The sequence below is a fragment of the Egretta garzetta genome, unplaced genomic scaffold, assembly GCF_000687185.1.
Source record: "Egretta garzetta isolate BGI_Z169 unplaced genomic scaffold, ASM68718v1 scaffold598, whole genome shotgun sequence".
Taxonomy (NCBI): domain Eukaryota; kingdom Metazoa; phylum Chordata; class Aves; order Pelecaniformes; family Ardeidae; genus Egretta; species Egretta garzetta.
Window position 1 is genome coordinate 2,940,198 of NW_009260621.1, and position 18,518 is coordinate 2,958,715.

The 18,518-nt window shown below is 40.0% G+C and overlaps 1 protein-coding gene across 1 annotated transcript in view; it reads left to right on the forward strand.

The window, feature by feature from the left end:
* Positions 1–18,518, forward strand: part of MTA1 (metastasis associated 1) — an 86,040-nt gene that overhangs the window by 2,995 nt on the left and 64,527 nt on the right. Inside the window, exons 2-3 of the mRNA XM_035900764.1 lie at positions 12,214–12,281; positions 14,659–14,752. Coding sequence (XP_035756657.1) covers positions 12,214–12,281; positions 14,659–14,752 — 162 coding nt within the window. The remainder of the gene's footprint in view (positions 1–12,213; positions 12,282–14,658; positions 14,753–18,518) is intronic.

Sequence of the window (18,518 nt, forward strand, 5' to 3'; positions counted from 1 at the left end):
CATCGAGGAATTTTTTGCATTAAAAAAGACACAACCTTCTTTTAAAAGGAACTTTGTAATGCTACAGTTCTAAGGGGGTTGAACCCCAGTGCTTTAAAAAAATAAGTTTATTCTCCATTGCAGATAGCAAGTTTCTCATGTCTAGTAGGATGTGGGATACAGCTGTTTCTGGAGTTTAATACACTGTGAGGTCCTCAGAGTTGGTGCTGGATATTCAAACATAACAAAATTTACACTTTAGTTATACCCGACAACCTTTTTATGTTCATATATTTCACAAATTTTCTTTAAATATACAGTAAAGCCTAAGACAAATTTAAGGAAGAAAGTGTTCTTTTTGGAAGCTTCAGAAACTCCTTGTCTTCTCCCCCATGCTGCTTCTGCACTTCTTGCACACCAGTCTTTTTTGGAAGATTCTTAGTGGGTTAAACACTATTTGATGCCTCAAGACTCATGGAAACCATTCTTGGTGAAGAATTCAGCCTGCAAAGACAATAGCCTGCGTACTTCTGATTTACTTGTTTGCGTCACAGAAAACCCTTGAAATTTCAGCTTGACCTCCATGAAAAATGTTTGCGTTTTCTCTGATGGTTGGATGAGACCTAGGACTGAATGAGCAGAGGAGTCCCCTCAAGCGAAGCTCCTGATCTGTGCCTTGGGTGATCAGTTTACTTCCGGTGTGGGGATTTGCCCTTTATGTACATCTCTGTTGCTTCTGGGATGTGAGGTCAAGTAGTGTGTCTTCTGAGAAATGTGAAGACTTCCTCAATTTGTTATCCCCTTAAACCATAAGGGAAGGCTTAAGTCTTGAAGAATGAGGTTTTCTTCATGGTCTCATGCAGAATTAAAAATCTGTTTGGTTTTGGTCTATCACTCCTAACAAAACCTCAGTTTGTGCTTGCTGAAGTGAGGCAGATGAATCACTTTGAAGGGAAGGACCTGTGAAGTACCCATGAAGCTCTTCAGGCTGTGTAGCCCAGCCCAGAAAAAAACATGTCGTCTTTTCCAGCTCTTGGGCTGGATCCTCTTTAGGAAGGAGGAGTGTTCCCGAGATAATTTTTACTTGACATTGATCAATGAAGTGAAGTGAAGAAGTTAGTTGGCAGCTTTAAAGTGAGTTTGCAAGTGAAAGAAAAAATTTAGGCTTCTTCAGTCTTTTACACGTGTGTTACTCACAAGCTGTTTAGTCTTCATGGTGCCTGGGATTTCACAGCTCTGGTTCTGTGTGTTGCCAGATCGCCAATCGTGAGCTGTGTGGCCCATGGTAACATTTCTGTTGAATTGCACGTGATGTGCTCTGGTTAATTCAGGGACTTTATGCAAGCTGTAGGAGAAGAGACAATATTTGACCAAGCATAAAGTTAGTGTGGTGTGAGCAGATGATTCCTGATTTAGCATAGAGCTTGTCCATATAGAGTTAAGTTGTCAACATCTGAACAAATTTGAACCAGACAAGTGTGTAGAAGCATCCACCAAAACTTTTGGTAGCGGTGTCGATCTAAACAGTGCCTGCTCACAGACACTTGTTACTGTCCTCACGTTGCTTCCTTAGCTGGGCTTACACAGCTCGGCATGCCTGTGCAGCAAAGCAGGTCAGGGAATTAGTTTGGTTGGGAGACAATTTTTTGACCTGGGTGAGTTCCTAATCAGGTTTACCACATGCATGCCTCCTCCCATCCAAGGAAAAGCTGTCACAACTTGAGGGGGTGGTATGAGGGGGCGGGGGATTGAATCAGCTTCACTGGCACTCTTGTTTGAAGAAACATCTGCAAAACTATGGCAGGAGTTTATACTTCATCTGTGTTTTACATTGTGAAGCCATGATGGTTTTGATCTGGCACTGAAACCCCTACTCCTGGACTTAATAGACTGTCATACCATGGCCTAAGCAGTTAATTCACATTGACTAACTGAAGTCAAACATTGCTCTTACACAGACAAACAAACCCAAACAAAAAAACACAACTTTTTTGTTGTTTTGTTTGTTTCTTGAGGGTGATACCAAACTTGGTGTCCGAGTACTTCAAAGGTTCTTGTTTTGCAACTCTTGAGATGCTTGCAGGGAACATAAAGCTGATTTCTTGTCATCTTCTCTGCTGCCTAAATATCTTTTGGAAAATAATGTTTTCCTTATCTGTTCTTACCAATGAGAATTGCAATGGAACAGGCTGTTCCCTTGGCTGCTAGAGAAGATGATTGTTAGGATGCAGTTTGAGGATATTCCTCTCCCATGCCCCACCGCCCCCTCCCCTTCCAAAATACTCCCCCATGATTTAAGGAGTTCTCTTCTTACTAGTTCCTCCATCTGCTCAAGTTTTTCTCTGGCTCTTCTGTAAATTAGACCATCTTAGTCTTCCCTTACAACCCACCTTTGGGGAAAGGTTTTTCTTTTTTTTGTAAGCCTGGACTACTTCCATGAGCTGGTTCATAGTATTGCCCCACAAAGAGTTGTACTGGCACAGCTGAAATTACGTAGACTCACAACTTTGCTACTGAAGATGTTTGTGTAGCTACATCCTTGGGAACTGAAGTGGCAGAAGTAGTAATACAGAACAGGCTTTGTGTCCAGAGGACTTTCAGTCATGCTTAGGTGTCTCATGGAAAGCAGAGAATAAAAAAGTGGTTCTCCAGGAATGTTTAGTGTATGCTTGTCCTGCAGGAAGATGGAGGGAGTTGACTTAGTGAACCTAAAGGGTCAGTGCCACATGCAAATGTGCCTCTGCTGTAGCTGGGGTATTGGGAGTGGATTAATTGAAATGGGCTTCCTTGTACTGCTGTATAATTGATTTCTAGCAGTAGAATTGCTTCTTTATCCTCAGGGTAGTACTTTAGAAGCTTAATTTTATTTCCAGGTTTCTCACAAATTTGCTTTTCAAGTCTTGTTTGTACACAGTCTCCCTACCTTACCTTTAAGCTGGCATCCCTAGTAGGGGTTACTTCAGCATGGCATAGTTCTTATCAAAGCAGAGTGACCCATGAAGAACAGCTGACACCCATAACCTCTTTTTCACAAGTACCAGCAGATTGCTGTCCTTTGTTTCTTTCCACAGATCATCTGCAACTGAAAACAGCCAACAGTGCTGCAAGGAACAGAAATAAGGATGTTGACTTTATCTAAAATTTGTGTTCTTTCCTTGGTGAGGTGGTTCTTCCCCTTCTTCTGCTCCCAGTCCTTTGTAATTTTGCACTTTTACTGGGAAAGGTACCGTATTTATGAACTCTGTGCCTCATCCAGAGCTGAGATCTTGAGTCTCTAGATTGTTGCTGCTAGGCAGAATACCTGCTGCCTTCCCCGGCAGAGAGGGTAAGCGTTTGGGAACATACTTGGTCATAATGAATCAGATCAGAAGTTAATCGAGCCCAGGACCTGCCTTGAACAGCACTGACAATAGAGGTGTTGGGAGGTGCATAAGAAAGCAAGCACTTTTGATGATTCCCCCAAACACTGCGGAATCTCCAGTGGTTTGCTTTAAAACCTAGTCTATTAATTGTTTCTGAAATGGGAACCATTTCATATCTCTAGTTGTCTGTCTTGCCTTTCTCACTTTCTCTTTTAGTATCTATGTTTTTAAGATAGGGAACAGTGATCAGAACTTAATTATCTTTGAGTCTTCTGCCCCTCTGTGAAATGTTTTAAATCAAACAAAGGGTTCAGGAGTTAATAGGGAAGAACTAATGCATGGATAATGGGGTTGCATAAACCTTATTTCGCTAAGAATCAGGCAAAAAAAATGATATGAGGTAGCTGGACAGGAATTTTTCTTTCCCCCCTTTGACATGATAGAAAACAAAGAACAAAAGACCTTTGGGAAGTTCCAAATCTCTTAATGTTTCAGAGTTTAAACTGGATCAAGCAACCGTCAGTTTATCCAAGCAAGTTGTATGTCATTAACTTAGATGGTTTTTTTTTTTCTCCAAAAAGGTAGAGAATATTTCTCAGCTTGAGTAGAGTACTGTGTGGTAGATATTTGAGGGGTTTTTGTAACTGTTACAGGTCCTTCAGAGATTTGTTTTTAGGGTTTGTTGTTTTTTTTTTTTTTTTTTTTTTTTTTTTGTAATATCTCTTACTACATGAGACGAGCTTGCACTGATAGAAGTTTGTATCGGCTCTTTTATAGGTCTATGCATAATCCGTAGTCCTGTTACATGGACCTTGCCATGAATTGCTTCTACTTTAGGGTCACGGTTTGGGGAATATCGAACCTGGTTTTTTGGGGGCAAGTGAGAAAAACTGGTATGTAGGTTTCATCTCAAAATGGCCAAGTTATTTTGGCTGTCCCTCTCTAAATACAAGTTCTGCATATTTGGAAGAAAATGTGATGTGAACACTTTGTTTACCATATGAATGTGTAGATAATCCTTGTTTCTTGAGCATTTTGTAGTTTGGGAATTTTTAAGGTGAGGACATAAAGCCCTATTCCTGCTTCTTCATGTTCATGGCTTTGATCACATTCTCCAGGGTAACTCACCTTTAGAAGTAACAGTTTAGCCATTAGAAAAAGAGATTAATTAACTCATGCAAATTGACGACCTGTTTCTTATAAGCATGCTGACTCTTGAGTTACAGTGTGATATTGAATTATGCTAAAAAAAGTTATTGATATTTGTGTTGATTATCAGCTTCTACCTGTTTTCATAGAGATGCGTGTTTCATGGGGACTTGGCAAAAAGTACAGGGGTTTCTCACTTGTATATTTATGAATTTGCCCCTTGTTTTTCCTTCTCACTGCTGGGGGCTGGGATGGCATCTTGTTCTATGTTGAAAATAAGAGTAGAAGCTGGTATTAAACTGAGAACATGGACTTCTGCCATGTGTTTTGAATACGTGAGGCTGAACTTCCTTTAGTACAAAGCAATCTTGAGCAGTGCTTCTGCATGCATATGTGTGTAGATGCACGCTTGGAATTTGATTGTCATTATAGAGGCTTTAGCTTATTAAATGAAACTGAGTTGTTCTTTCCTTGCATATATCTGGACTCTTCACTTCACAGCTCCAGGGTTCTTTCAAGTCATGTTTTTCTTGGAGAAGGGGTGCAAAGGGGTAGTTGAGCTGAACATACTGCATATCCTTGTATTACATGCATCTATAAATTCTTTTTTCTTTTTTTTTCTTTTTTTTTAGATTTTGCACTATATTATATGAGCTGATAGAATCTGGAGAGGCTGTATGTTTGCTCACCGCTAAAGTGCTTGGCACATGGGTGTGTTACAATGATGTATTTGGTTTTTAGTATCTAGGATGTTTTATCCCTATAGACACAGGATTGTACAGGCACCCTTGTGACCCTGTCTGCATGCCTTCCAGGAGGGTAAAAGCAACTTTCTGTTGTAAAGGCTGGTCTTGTAGGAGAAACAAACATTTTACATAATTACAAAACAGCATTGTAAATTAAGATTTTCTATACGTATAATTTCAGTGTGTAATTAACTAGACATAACTGCTATTTTGGAGGGAGTGTGCTTGTATAACTCCCTGCGTAGGCCAACTCTCAACATCTACTGAACCTGGAAAGCGATGGGAGCTAGCAGAGGAGTCATGCTGTAGAAACTCCCAAATGAAGACTATTAACTGCCAGGCTGAAGGAGGAAATCAGGAAGGGAAGGGTAGGGCCGCAGCAGTTCCTTTAAGAGTGTTTTCTGGCTCCAGTCTGAGAAGCTGCAAGTACATCAGGAGAATTTGGCTGCAAATCACTTTGCTTGTGTGTGGAGCCACCCTCGTTGAATGGAGTTTGCGATGTCTGTAGACCTGATGGTGACCTAAAACATCTGACCGACTGCCAGAGCCTGCTGGTCCTGTGACTAGTAGCTCTTGAGGATGGCAGCCTTCCTTGCTGAAGGAAGCCTTCTCTGTTTTTACCTGACTTGGGACTGTTTTTGCTGCGTGTTTAGAGACAGAGTAGTCACTGTTCTGAATGGATGTGCACACACAGAGTTGACCTGTCATTGCTAATTTATATCTAGGAAGTTTACTGCTTTGGGCTTAAGGAAGTGGTGCAGTGGTGTGTTAATCTTGATCCATTGGTGAAAACCAGGCTTTCTGCTTTAGCAGTGAGAACTTGTTGCTTAGGTAATTTTTCCCTGTTTTGTTGTGGCTAAGTCTTTTTATTGAGACCAGGCAGCTATTGAGACTAGCATGCGGCGTGAGCCGTGATTCTCCTCAGGAGTAGGGTCCCTTTGGAGATGTGTATCTTGGTTAAAGATTTCAGTCAAGGGTTATTGATTTTGATTTCTATCCTCATGAGCCTTTTGACTTGATCACTTTGCTCAGAAGTGCAAAGTTAGCTTAATTTAACTGGGGTACCTTAACCTATCCTTACTAAATTTAAGTGATGGTTTGCTCTTAACTGTAGAGTGGAGTGGAGATTTCTGGAGGAGATGGTGCTTGCTTTTGCCACATTCCTCACTAAATGACTGTAGGTGTTTCATTAGCTTGTGTGCTTGGTTTGTGCTCCATTTCCCCTCCTTTTTTAAGGAGTTGAGTGGTAGTAGTGGTGTTACCCATAGTGCAGCAAGCTGAGGACAAGACAGTGAGTATCCTGCGTGTGCAGTAGCCACCAATACTGCTGTCCAGTAAATGTGAATTGAACTTGTGCCAACAGTGTATCTTTAATACCTTTGTCAATCTGTGAAAGACATTAATTTTAGATACCTGGTTCATGTATACTGCTAGGTGTATTGGACCTCATAATTCTTTTAGCAATAGAAACAACTGTTCCAGTTTTGCATTTCTGATAATGAGAATATTGTGCTGGTAAGGCTTTCTCCATTGAAACTCTATCTGTTCTGTAACTAAACATTTCATCAGGTGACAGCTGCTGTGAGTGATGCTGTTTTTTGAATAGCCAGAAGGCAATGGGACCTGGGCTCTGCCATGGGAGAACACTTGACTTGTAGGCTGAAAGCAGCGTTAGCCTCTCCAGCTTCCTCTTTCACAAGAATGTAGACCAGGAGGGATTGTATTATCCAGAATGTAAAGTGATTGATGCTTTCAGGACCAAGCTGCTGAATAATTTGAAAACTGGAGCTTACCGAAAGAAACTGGCCCAAAATTGAATTGGAAATCCAGAGTGTGAGGAGGCATATATTTCCCGTAAGATAAGTCGTGAAGTAAGCAGGTCATCATAAGTTTATGCACTCTCTTGGCACTCATCTTTAATTCAGGGCAGCAGCTCTGTGGATTGGGCAGGGGAAATATTTGCAACTGTGAAGTTACTTCTTCATCATGCATCTGGAAATGTACATTGTACCCAGCAGCAGTAGTGAGTGTGGGAAGAGGAAGGCTTCAGCCTCCTTCATGTCCTAAGTACATCTGTAGGCTAATGCAGTGCGCAGTGCGTAAGCCTTTCTGGAGGCAAGGTAGGGAGTATTCAGCGAGGTCAGTCCTCAGAAAGCGCTTGTAGCTTGAAAGGCAAATGTAAGTTGGGAAGGATAAAAATACTTGTGGGCATTTTTGCAACTTGGTCACCTAAAAGCCCCTAAGGTTATTAGGTAGCTCAGACATGTCTAATCTTACAGATATATGACCTCTACATGACAGTGTGTGTTCTTTCTTTTGTGGTAGCCCCTCCTGATTTTCTGTTCCATGGACCGATGTAGACTTAACATGAAGAGGACAAAGGGGGAAGCTATTTTGCAATAACATCTTAAAAGTATATGAGAGCAAAAAGAAAGTCTGTTATGTTTATTGCTGATTGAGGATAATTATTCTACTGTCTCTGTGGAAAATGTCCATCTTCTGTGGTCTGTAGGCTGTCATCCTAGTTTTGGCTGCTGTGCTGTTGCAGTATGCTTGTATCTGTGTGTTAGAGAGTTCAGTACCTGTGTAATACAGCGCTGCTTTCTAGTAAGTTGTGTATATTCTCAGCTTCAGAAAAAAAAATGCAATAGCATAGAAAGACTTTTTGGGTTGATTCATGTATGTGGGTACTTCTGCTCAGTAACAGTAAATGCAAGAGGAAGAAATAAATCTTGAGTTTGTGCTGGAAGGTGGTGATATGCATGATGGTCCTTACTGCCTTGTGGTATTGCCACACTCCTCAGTCATTGCTTCAGCCTAATCATAGGGAATTCCATAATGTGCACGAGTGATGCTGTTAATTATGATCGTGATGTGAATGCATGGCTGATTAATTTGGGGATTGTGAGTTTAAGCTGCAAACTGTTGTGAAGGTATGGGATTGAGTCTCCAACCTTTGCTCAGGCGGTTGGGTGGTAAGGAGTAAGCTTTGCGTGTTTATGGCCATTGCTGTTGGTAAGGAGACGTACTGTGCTTGTGGGGTGCACAGCAGATAGGCCAGTCCTTTTCTTCAGTCGTGTAAGTAGGAAAGTCAATAAATCAGCAAGGATAGACCGTCTGTTGTGTTTGAAGAGTCTGACTTGTTTTGCTTGCTATCAGGCTCTACTTTTCTGTCCCTAGACTTTATTTTTTTGAGACTTAATTTTTTTGTTTTAGTGTACTCTTTCCTTCCTGCTCTGCGGTAGGAGCTGAGATGCATATCTTCCTGTTGTTCAGAGGTTTGTTAATTTTGTCTTTTTCCCCATCCTCTCTTTCAGGCCAGGGCATGGAGACCCTGGCAGCTGTGCACATACAGGATATCTCCCATTGACAACTGGATTGTTGGGAGCCTGTAGAGGGTTTCTGTTATCCGATGTGTGTGTGTGCAGTTGTAGCTACTGTCCTGAAAGCAAACTGGAAATAGTATTAGTTGGGTAGGCACTATTACCAGGATGCACTTCCACGGCATGGGAGGAGGCTGGAGACGAAGGGGAAGTGCTGCTCAAGGGGCAAGGAGGTGTTTTGGAGTGTAGGGGCCAATGGAGCATGGTGCTGTACCTCCTTTAAGCATGGTGTGTAGGAAACCAGCCTTTGCTGGTTTTGTTGCATACAGAACAATTTGAGAGGAGTGCTCCCACCTGCTAGAGCATCAGTTTGGAGAGCAGTTTGTTTGAACTTAAAATTTCTGTTGTATGTGTGGAACAGTGAGTAACTCGAGCATTTCTCTGTGGAGGATAGCATTTTAATTTTAATTGAAGTATTTAAAATCTCTATGAAAAATGCAGATTATTCCTCTCTGATCTGCTCACACTCTGTTTTATGTGATTTGCAGTGCGCTCTGCATTACTTGCAGAGAGGAAGAAACCCTTTTCCAGGTAATTTGAGTAATGGGAAATAGGTCTCCATTAGTTGCATAGCTACTGTCGAAATGCTTAATGTAGTTGCGGGATCAGTCTAAAACATGGATGAGATGTACTGGGCTGTGCATTTGTGATGTGATGAAGTCATCAAGCACTGGTCGCACCTCTCTACACCCTGTCGTCTGTCAGCTCTTGAAGCATCCCCTGGGACAGCTTCGGTTCTGCCTTTCTGCCAGCAGTGTGCAGTTGGCTGTTTTGAGTGAGGTTCGTTAGCAGTTACTGATCACGGAGTGTGGGTTTGGGGATGTTCCTGCAGCTGAGCAAAACAATGTTTTGGGGTTTTATTATTCAGAACTGTTGGATATCGCCGTGAGCTGTTCTTTGGTAAACTGTTCATCTGTGATAAACTTTCTTTAAATCCATGCCAGATTTTACAATGAATAAACTGTAGTTACATGAAAAATAGAGTTAATGTTCACTTGAAGAAGAAAACGTGTCTGTGAGAATGTATGCACATATGTGCACACAAAAAAGCTGTTAGATGAGTTGTGTGAACTATAAAGATCTGTAACGGTCACCTGAAACGTATGGAATTAAAGACAAGGTTATATGTTCAAGGCAGAGATTGACATTTCCTTTAGTTTTTATTTTCAGTCACGGTGTTCACAAATGTAAAGTTTTTGCGTTGGCCTCAGCCAGAGTACCTGAAGTGAGGGATGGCTGGTTGTCTTGGGAGTAATGAGATGGGTGGAGGTAAAGAACTTGTTCTTTCTTCAGGTGCTGGAGCCTTGAGGTGAGAGATGGTGGCTGAGCTGGGAGGCACCTTGAAGCTTCCATGTTCTGCTCTAGAAGAAAAGATTTCTCTTGACTCTGCCACTCTGTAAATTGCTTAATGCCTGTCATTGTTATTTCAGTCAGCAGTTGTTATTGCTGAAGCTGCCAAATATCTATTTGGTTTTGTGACTTCTGGTAGAGTTGGTTATAGTAATGTTGAGCCGGTTGTTTCCCATTGGATGTGCTGTGCAGAGAGAGTGCTTGGGAGTGGAAATTTAGGATCTGGTTACATGGCTGTTTTAACCATTTCTGGGAACTTTGGTTTTTTACAAATCAGATGTCCAGTCTGAATTCCTTAGATGAGATCGTTCTTCAGTCTAAAGCCTGCAGGGAAGTGACATTTAACAGGAACCTACCTTGCAGTCAGGGAGAAGGTTTTGAAGTCGCTCAGATGCCTGTTAGTGTGTGCAAAGATAGCTGACGATCAGTCTGAGAGGTCTGGAGCACAGAATACACAAAAATATAAAAAAATTGAGTGTAGTATTTCTATGCTTTATTTGCCCTGGTTACATTATGTATGGTTAGGTAACCCAAGATGTACACTGTTTGAGTATCGGCATTGCAACCTCATCACTTCAACCAAGACCGTGTTGAGACTTCATTCTCAAGGTATCTTTGCAATGACACGGCATATGATGCATTTTTTCATTAAGACAAGGCCTTGGGAAATTTCTGCTTTTGGGTTTGTAACCCCTGGGATTCTTGACTTGTGACCACTCTCCTGAGGCAGCTGAGCCCTGTTGAAGGGACATGAGGGCACTTGAGCTGTTAGCGAGGGCTGCAGGTCCTGCTGGGTCATTTGCCCAGCACTTGCTGCTGTGCTCTTGTGTCTCACTTAGCGAGTAGCTTGGTCTGTTAACTCCAGGGAGACCTACGGATATCGCGAGCTGTAAGCAGTGGTCTGAAAAAAATCTGTGTCTGTAGGTTGAGTAGTGTTACACGGGGATTTGGAAGGGCTGCTGTAGGTCGTGATGGGTGAATGTTGTTCTGGTGTCTCACTGGAGATAAGAAGTGAATCGTTAACCCTCATGATGCAGCTTTTGAGGAGCAGAGGCCCTGGGGGGTGTCCTCCTTCCTCTGGGCTAGGGAGGAGGTAACAGAACTGACTGCCCTTTTAATGAGCATTTCAGGGAGATTGGGACTAACAGCTTCAGTAGTTGTCCCTCTTTACAAAAGGCTAGCACCGCTTTCAGTGGTGGAGCATCATGCTAATGTGTTCACTGCAGATTACCTGAGTCGTGCCCAGGGGCTACGGGTGTTTTGCTCCAAACACAAATGAGCTGGGAAGTCTGGAGGGAAATCCTCTTAAATGTAGTAGATAGTCTTGGAAGGAACCGTTGTTAGCTCTGAGTGCAAGGTCAGCACCTGGGGGTGCGGCGGGGAGGAGAATTCAGCCCTCTTTTTGCCTCACTTAATAAGGTTTGGCTTCTGGAGTGGAGTATTGGGAGATAAAGGCCAAGTCCATTCAGGACTCTTGAGCTTCTCTTTCCTTACCTGTAAAAAGGACTGTGTAAGCTTGGAGCTCAGTAATCCCAAATTATTCATATGGCACTCCTTGATGCTTCTCTGATTTTTTTGAAGGCACTACCTTGGGTAAAGAACTAATTTTCTTCCTGTAACTTAAGATGTTTATCCTGCTTGGAAATATGAGCATTACCGACCTCTTTGGCTCACTATATAGAGTTTTGTTGAGTGTATTCTAGGATAATATAGGTGTAAAAGACCAGGAAGTAGAGGAAAAGATAAGAGAGAAAGAACGAATGAAACTATTTGTATGCTAAGTAAATGGGCAATATGCTGAAGCTGAGCTGGAGGGGAAGAGGAAAGATTGCATATTGCTGGTGAGAAGTGGCTGGATTTTGATAAGAAAGAAGAGGAAGCAAGTAAAGAAAACAGTGTGATCAAAGTGGAAATAATCTGATCAGAGAGAGAAGGAAGATCATATGCTTTGCTTTCCAGGCTGACAGCAGAGCTCCTACAGCTCCTTTTTTTTGTTTGTTTTGTTTTTTGTTTTTGTTTTGTTTTGGTTTTTTTGAAAGTGAGTTTATGGCCGTCAGATTGTTCCTTAGACTGGCATGGATTTTGTATTTCCTCGCTTAAAATCCTGGATTTAGTGAACATTTGAAATACTGCTTGTGCCAAGAAATTTATTTGGTATGGTATCTTTAACAGGTAGACATGTGAGGTTTTGATTCAATTTTTAGCAGTTCATCTTTTAAAGTCTGTCTTCTTTTTTTTTGTCAGATTATGTCTACTTCGAAAATTCTTCAAGTAACCCATATTTGATACGAAGAATAGAAGAGCTCAATAAGGTAAACAAATTTTTCCATCAAGTCGTGGAAGTTAATTGAATTTATGATCTGTTTGATTTGGTTTAAACCAAAACAATTCTTTAGCAGTTCTCTGTTAATTGGAAGCTTAAAAATACTTTTGTTCTGATAATTTTCTGGAATGCTTTGAGACCTGCTAGATGGTTCTCCTTTGGTGTGAAAGGACAGCATCAACAGTAAGTAATTCTCAAGGTGATTATGCCCACCTGTAGGGCGGGAGATTTCTGCAGTTCTTCAGTTCTCTGTCAGGATCACACAATATGAAGATAATATAACAGTTTGCATACAGGGTGGAGAGCTTTCTTGGGGGGCACTCTTGGTCAACAGGAAGGTTTGGAGCTATTACCTGCTTCCTCAGACTTTGTCTTTACTGGTTGTCATTTGGGCCAGTGTATTATTTCATCTGCCAAATTCCCCTTTCATTGGATCTAAAAGGGAAGTATGATAGCTTGTATGTGGGAAGTCGGCTGAAGTTCCTCGATGCTGAATTTTGCCTAGTTAAGGAGGGAAGACTGTTCTGAAGCTGTTGGCTGTGTCCTAAACATGCCACTTTGCCAGGTTTAATACCACCATGTCCATTGCAGCCCATACAGAAGGAATGTAACATTTGCTGTTTTGGATTTGAATTTAAATTAACTGACTAAAATTAGGTCTTTTTCTTCAGCGATGGAAAAACATGTCTTTCTAAAACAGTTAGTAGGAAGAAAAAATTTATCAATATGACAGCAAATAAAGAATCTGAAGGCTAGGGCATCCTTGTAACCCCTTCTTTTTTGTTGAGGTTTTTTGCAGAACTACTTTGTCTCTCTTCCATTAAGGAAACAAGAGTGAGTTCCTAAAATATTCCTAGCAGGTCCATAGCCATGAGGTATCAATTCCATCAGTTACAGGGTGCAGATTTGTTGAGCACTTTCTAGGAAAGTGGTTTCCCCCTCTACTTTTCCCTCTTCATTCTTCCTCCGCCTTTGAAAAAAGAACTTTCAGTCTGGATCTCTCATCTTAGTGCAACTCTTGCTTGAGCTGTTATTTCTCTGACCTACTCTTTGAAATGGGTCTTTCAGGTTGAAATGAATCGTATATCTTGTGTTGCCTTTTTTTCCACTGAGTGTAAATAAAGCCTGGGCAATTAAATGAAATAGATAATTCTACATTGTGGCTGTCTGTGTTTTAGCAAGATGGCTCCTACCTTTGTATCTTAGGTCCTCAAAATTTAAAAGTTCCGACTTATTTAACAGAGAAGGATAGAAATTCTGCAGGCTCTGTACCAAAACCTGGTAGGCTGCAAGGGGAAATATTTGTGTATGTATGTGTTGCCTGATTTTTCTTATTTGCGTTAGGAAAACTGGTATTATAAAAGATGAAACTTTTCCTCCATTCACACCTTAGCAACAAGCATGTATATCAGTTTTCATTTTGTTTCCTTGTTGCTACCCTTTTTGCAGACTTCCCAGAGGGGAATTTGTATCTCAGTTTTCCAGTTTCTTAAACTGTGTGCCAGTTGTGGTTTTCAAGGGCTCTTCAGTAGTAGGATACAACTCTTCTCAGTTACACTTTCATTATTTGTTGATTTATTTTAGAGACAATAGATTGGCTGGGGCTGTTACAAACCAGTAGGTGTATTTCCCCTAGAGTTTTTATAAAGACAGTTTCACAATTTGGCAGAGAACATCTTGCAAGAGATTCATGACCTACCTCATTTTAAGAGTTTTAAGAAAAAAAAAAAAAAAAGCCCAAACCTTTAAAAAATTCAGACGTTTTTTGTATGTTGTCAGTGGTGTAGAGTTTATTGCCTGATGCAGCTTCCTTGGTTCTCCTTTTCAAATTATTTTTTTTGTGTTAGTCATTGTTCAGCTCACCAGTGCTGTCAGAGAAAGAAAACCTTATGTGATTTTCTTTTGTGAAACTAATAATGGCTGTATTCTTTCTTGCTTTCCTACTGTCCTACAGAGTTTGGAGAACAGCCTAAACCTGAATTCTGTTGTTATATTTCACAGTTATTTTTATTAGGATTTTAAAGATGCTTTTAAATTCTACTAAATATAGGCATCACCTGAGAAGTGTCTTGTTAATATGTTGTAACTCCAGTGTTTTTTTTCACCCCTTGGAACATCTGTAGCTGCTAAAAATGTTGATCCCACAGAAACAATGAGGGAAGGGCCAAACTCTTTTTTTCCCTACCCTAGAATAGATCACGCCGGAGTTTGTGTGTTAGGTAATGTGTGTGCAGCTGGAGGGTGCTAAAAGATGATGCTCTGTAGCTCTTGTGCAAAATTCCAAATTATTTATGAAATTCTCCAGTTCAATGCATCCAATTCAGTTCTTGATTTGTGCTTTTTTTTTTTCTTTTTTCCTGTTTCAGACTGCCAATGGAAATGTGGAAGCAAAGGTGGTATGTTTCTACAGAAGAAGAGATATATCAAGTACACTTATTGTATTGGCAGACAAACATGCAAGTAAGCTTGTTTGTGTTCAAATTGCTTCTACACAAAATTGCCTAACTTGGACAGAACTTTGACATTGCAGTTACAAGTATCAATATTATTATTTTTAAATGTCCTTTTCCTGTATCTTCAGCAAATTGCATTACTTGTTTGGCTGACTTTTCTCTCTCTTTCTCTCTCTTGCTTGCCCCTTAAACATATTAAAACCTCATTTGGTGTATGGTTTGGTTATCATGGTAGGGATAGAAGTTTTCAGTTAGGTCTGAATAAAGGCATCTTATTTGCTACATAGAAGTGGGTTTCTTAATTTTGGGGATGAGGGAAAGTGTTCCCCCTGTCTCATATTACTTCTCATGCATGATTCTGTTTGGTTAGCAGATTAAACAAACCCTCTCAAACTGTCTTTATGAGTAAATCAAGTGGTCTGATCATAGGAAACCGGCTTGAAACATGGCCAGCCTGGAACTCGAATAACAAGAATTCTCTTTACATTTCAGTATTAGTAATATCTTTTTGTAGTGACTTAGCTTTTGTCTGAACATGCTCAGTAAATACATTATAAAAGCACTGAATTTTAGGACATCCTATCACTATATTGAATACTTCAAGTCCTTTTGTTAGGAAAAAAAATAATATTTAGGCTGAGAGAAGACTTGAAAACAGTAATTTTTTTTTTTTTTTTTTTAGTACCATACTTTCTGATTTAAAAAAAATAAACATGAAGCATCTCCCTGGTAACGGACGATAGGACGAGGGGGAATGGTTTGAAGTTGCGCCAGGGCAGGTTTAGGCTAGACATTAGGAAAAACTTCACCAAAAGGGTTGTCAGGCTCTGGAATGGGCTGCCCAGGGAGGTGGTCGAGTCCCCATCCCTGGAGGTATTTAAAAGAAGGATAGATGAGGTGCTTATGGACATGGTTTAGTGGTGGGATGTCAGGGTTAGGTTAAAGGTTGGAACTCGATGATTTTAAAGGTCTTTTCCAACCAAAGTGATTCTATGATTCTATGAAACTATCATAAAATTTAGGGGTTGTTCATGCTACCTTACTTTGTCATCCTTTGCATGTATGCATTGCATAACTAATTTCTTGAATTTTATTATTTTACAGAATGTGTTAACTTAAGTTGGTAGGTACTCTGCCAAGGAGGTCAGAGGCATGTGAGATACCTAGCTGAATAGAGGTGGAAGCTTATTTCTAAACCAAAATGTAGTGTTATAATTCTTTTTCAATTATAGAAACAGTTTTAAAACTCTAAAAAGTGCATACAAAAATATTTGTGTCAGTATAGATTAGATGTGTGCCTATATAAATCTGTAAGGTAAGATATTTCAAAAATATTCAGATAGTTAAAAAAAAAAAAAAAGCACACAAAATAGCTGAGAAGCTGCTGTGGACCTGTGCATTCTAAACTCAGAAGGGGATGAGCATGGTGCACTAGCTGGCTGTCAAGGGGAGTATCCATCTCCAGGGGAGAAATAGTGCAGCATATTACATGTCATTGGGTACTTTATCTGGGGTGCTTCCAGCCTGTTTGATTCCATTCTAGTTGCCGGTGAGGATTAGATTTAGGTTCATCACATCTTCCTCTGCCAATTCAGCATCCCTCTCATCCCATCCTTGCAAGGTGATGGATGCAGTACTAACAAAACAGACAGTTACCAAAACAGAAATGTTGAAAGGGAGAAAAAGAGGTGGAGTTACTAAACTGTTTTTACTTCTAAACAATGGAGTATGTGAGATGTAGCTGTTCAGATTGCTTAAAATTTAGCAAAAAGCATGGACAGCCATATCAGTCCTTAGAATTCAAGGCTTTCCTGTAGGCCTATACATAAATGAAAAAGAAGCAATCGGTTCTGGGCATGTCAAAATTATGATTTAGCTGCCAAGCATCACTGTCTTTTAATGTACTTCTTGGTGTATATATGAATAGACTGTGATGTATGTGTAATACAGATTACATAGTTGTACTGCATGGGGATTGATTAAATCAGATCTTCAGTTTTAACAATGAATATAATGTCTTGCTGTGTTCTCAGCGCTATAGTGCCATTGGGGAAAACATGCAGCAAAACTATCCCCTTACTGATAAATTTGAGTATTTTCTGTTGTAGATTCAAGTCCACGTAAGTCCCTCCATTGCAACCATACCTTGGAAAATAAGTCATATGACATTGAGACGAGATTTGGCTGTGTTGCAGAACTGTGGTAGCAGGCAAAGCTTTTTCGATATCTCTTCCGTGCAGCAGTACTCATTTTATCTGAGAATACTGAAGCTTAATAGGAGCTTCACCATAAACAACATGACTATTGATTCCTTCATCTGTGTCTCACTTCACTAGGTTTAGTAAAGGAAGCAGGTAGGAACGATTCAAAGAAATGCAAGTCTGAGGCAGAAAATGAAAAACACTTGAACCCATATAAATGCTCTTTGAACCTGCAAAGGGCTGATTTCTTTTTGTGATAAGGAATTTCAGATTTTTTTCTAATGCAAACAAATAATTCATTGTTCATAGACAAGAAAATTCTTCTATAGCACAATCCTATTAGCAGAGCCACCAGAGACAACTGAGGCTGTCTCTTACTGTAAATTTCATTAGTAACTAACATTTTTTCCACTATGTATGTTTCTGGTGCAGAATCGCTACTAAATGACTTTCATTTATTTAGATAGATGTGCTGTTGTGTGGCTTCTGTTCTTAAGGAGGGAGAAGAGAGTAAAATTAAGCTTTTGGACAGCCGTTAGTTCTTTACTCTGAAAAAAAAAATCTACACACTGCATGATATAATGAAATTAAATTTTGTGGATGTTAAGATTCTGGTACAGATACTCAACACTGTCACTGACTTTGAGTTCATTTCCATAAAGTCTCCTGTTGCCTCATTTTGATGCATTTGCAGTAGATGTACGTATCTGCATCGCTGATCTTTTAACTGCCTTTGTTCAGCTGATTAATGGAGCTTTCTGACTGCAGACATTTCTGGATTCACACAGTCTTCTGTTTAAGATGCCTTTATTTTAGACCTACTGTTGAGATCAGTGCAGCGAGAGAACCAAATAATGGGAAGATATGGTCACAACATGAATGGAAAAAGCAAATGTACATTTTGTAATATTTTTTTCCTCTTCCAATAAAGGAAGGAAGTAATGTGATTGTGAAATGAATGTTTCAAAGTTTAAAAAAAAAATTAAAAAGTGCTTATGCCTTAGCTTGTATAATCTATCAGATGTCTGAAATAGACAAGTCTGAGATATGTTGTCTTTTCTCATAACTCCTTTTATAAAGAGAAATGAGTTGGAAGCACCTTATTCTGTAGTTGGTGACTATAAATTAGTACCTGATGTATGCAACCTGATTCTTGGATTTGATCTGTGATCTTACTATTTTTATCATATGTTATAAAGCTTGTCTGGGCTGTCCTATAAATCTTTCAGCCTTATAATGGCTTCCATACATTGTTAGCACTTTTTATTCATAAGCTTCTTTAATCACCTCACAAATTATTCTAAGGAGTTTCTCCACCTGTTTCTGAAATGAACCTGCTTTACCAGTAGGAGACTATTTAATGTTCTTGCCCAGAGACTTTGTAGTGGTTTGAGATAGAATATTGTATGCAAACAAGATTGCAGGCAGAACTTGATGGAAGAGAAGCAAGGGAGAGAATTTACTCCTCAAGCTACTGTTGGATGCTGTGATTATATATTTTCTCCCTATATAGTTTCTATACAATGTCTTACATGTTTTCTTACACAATTAAGTAAATATTTCCAGCAGCAG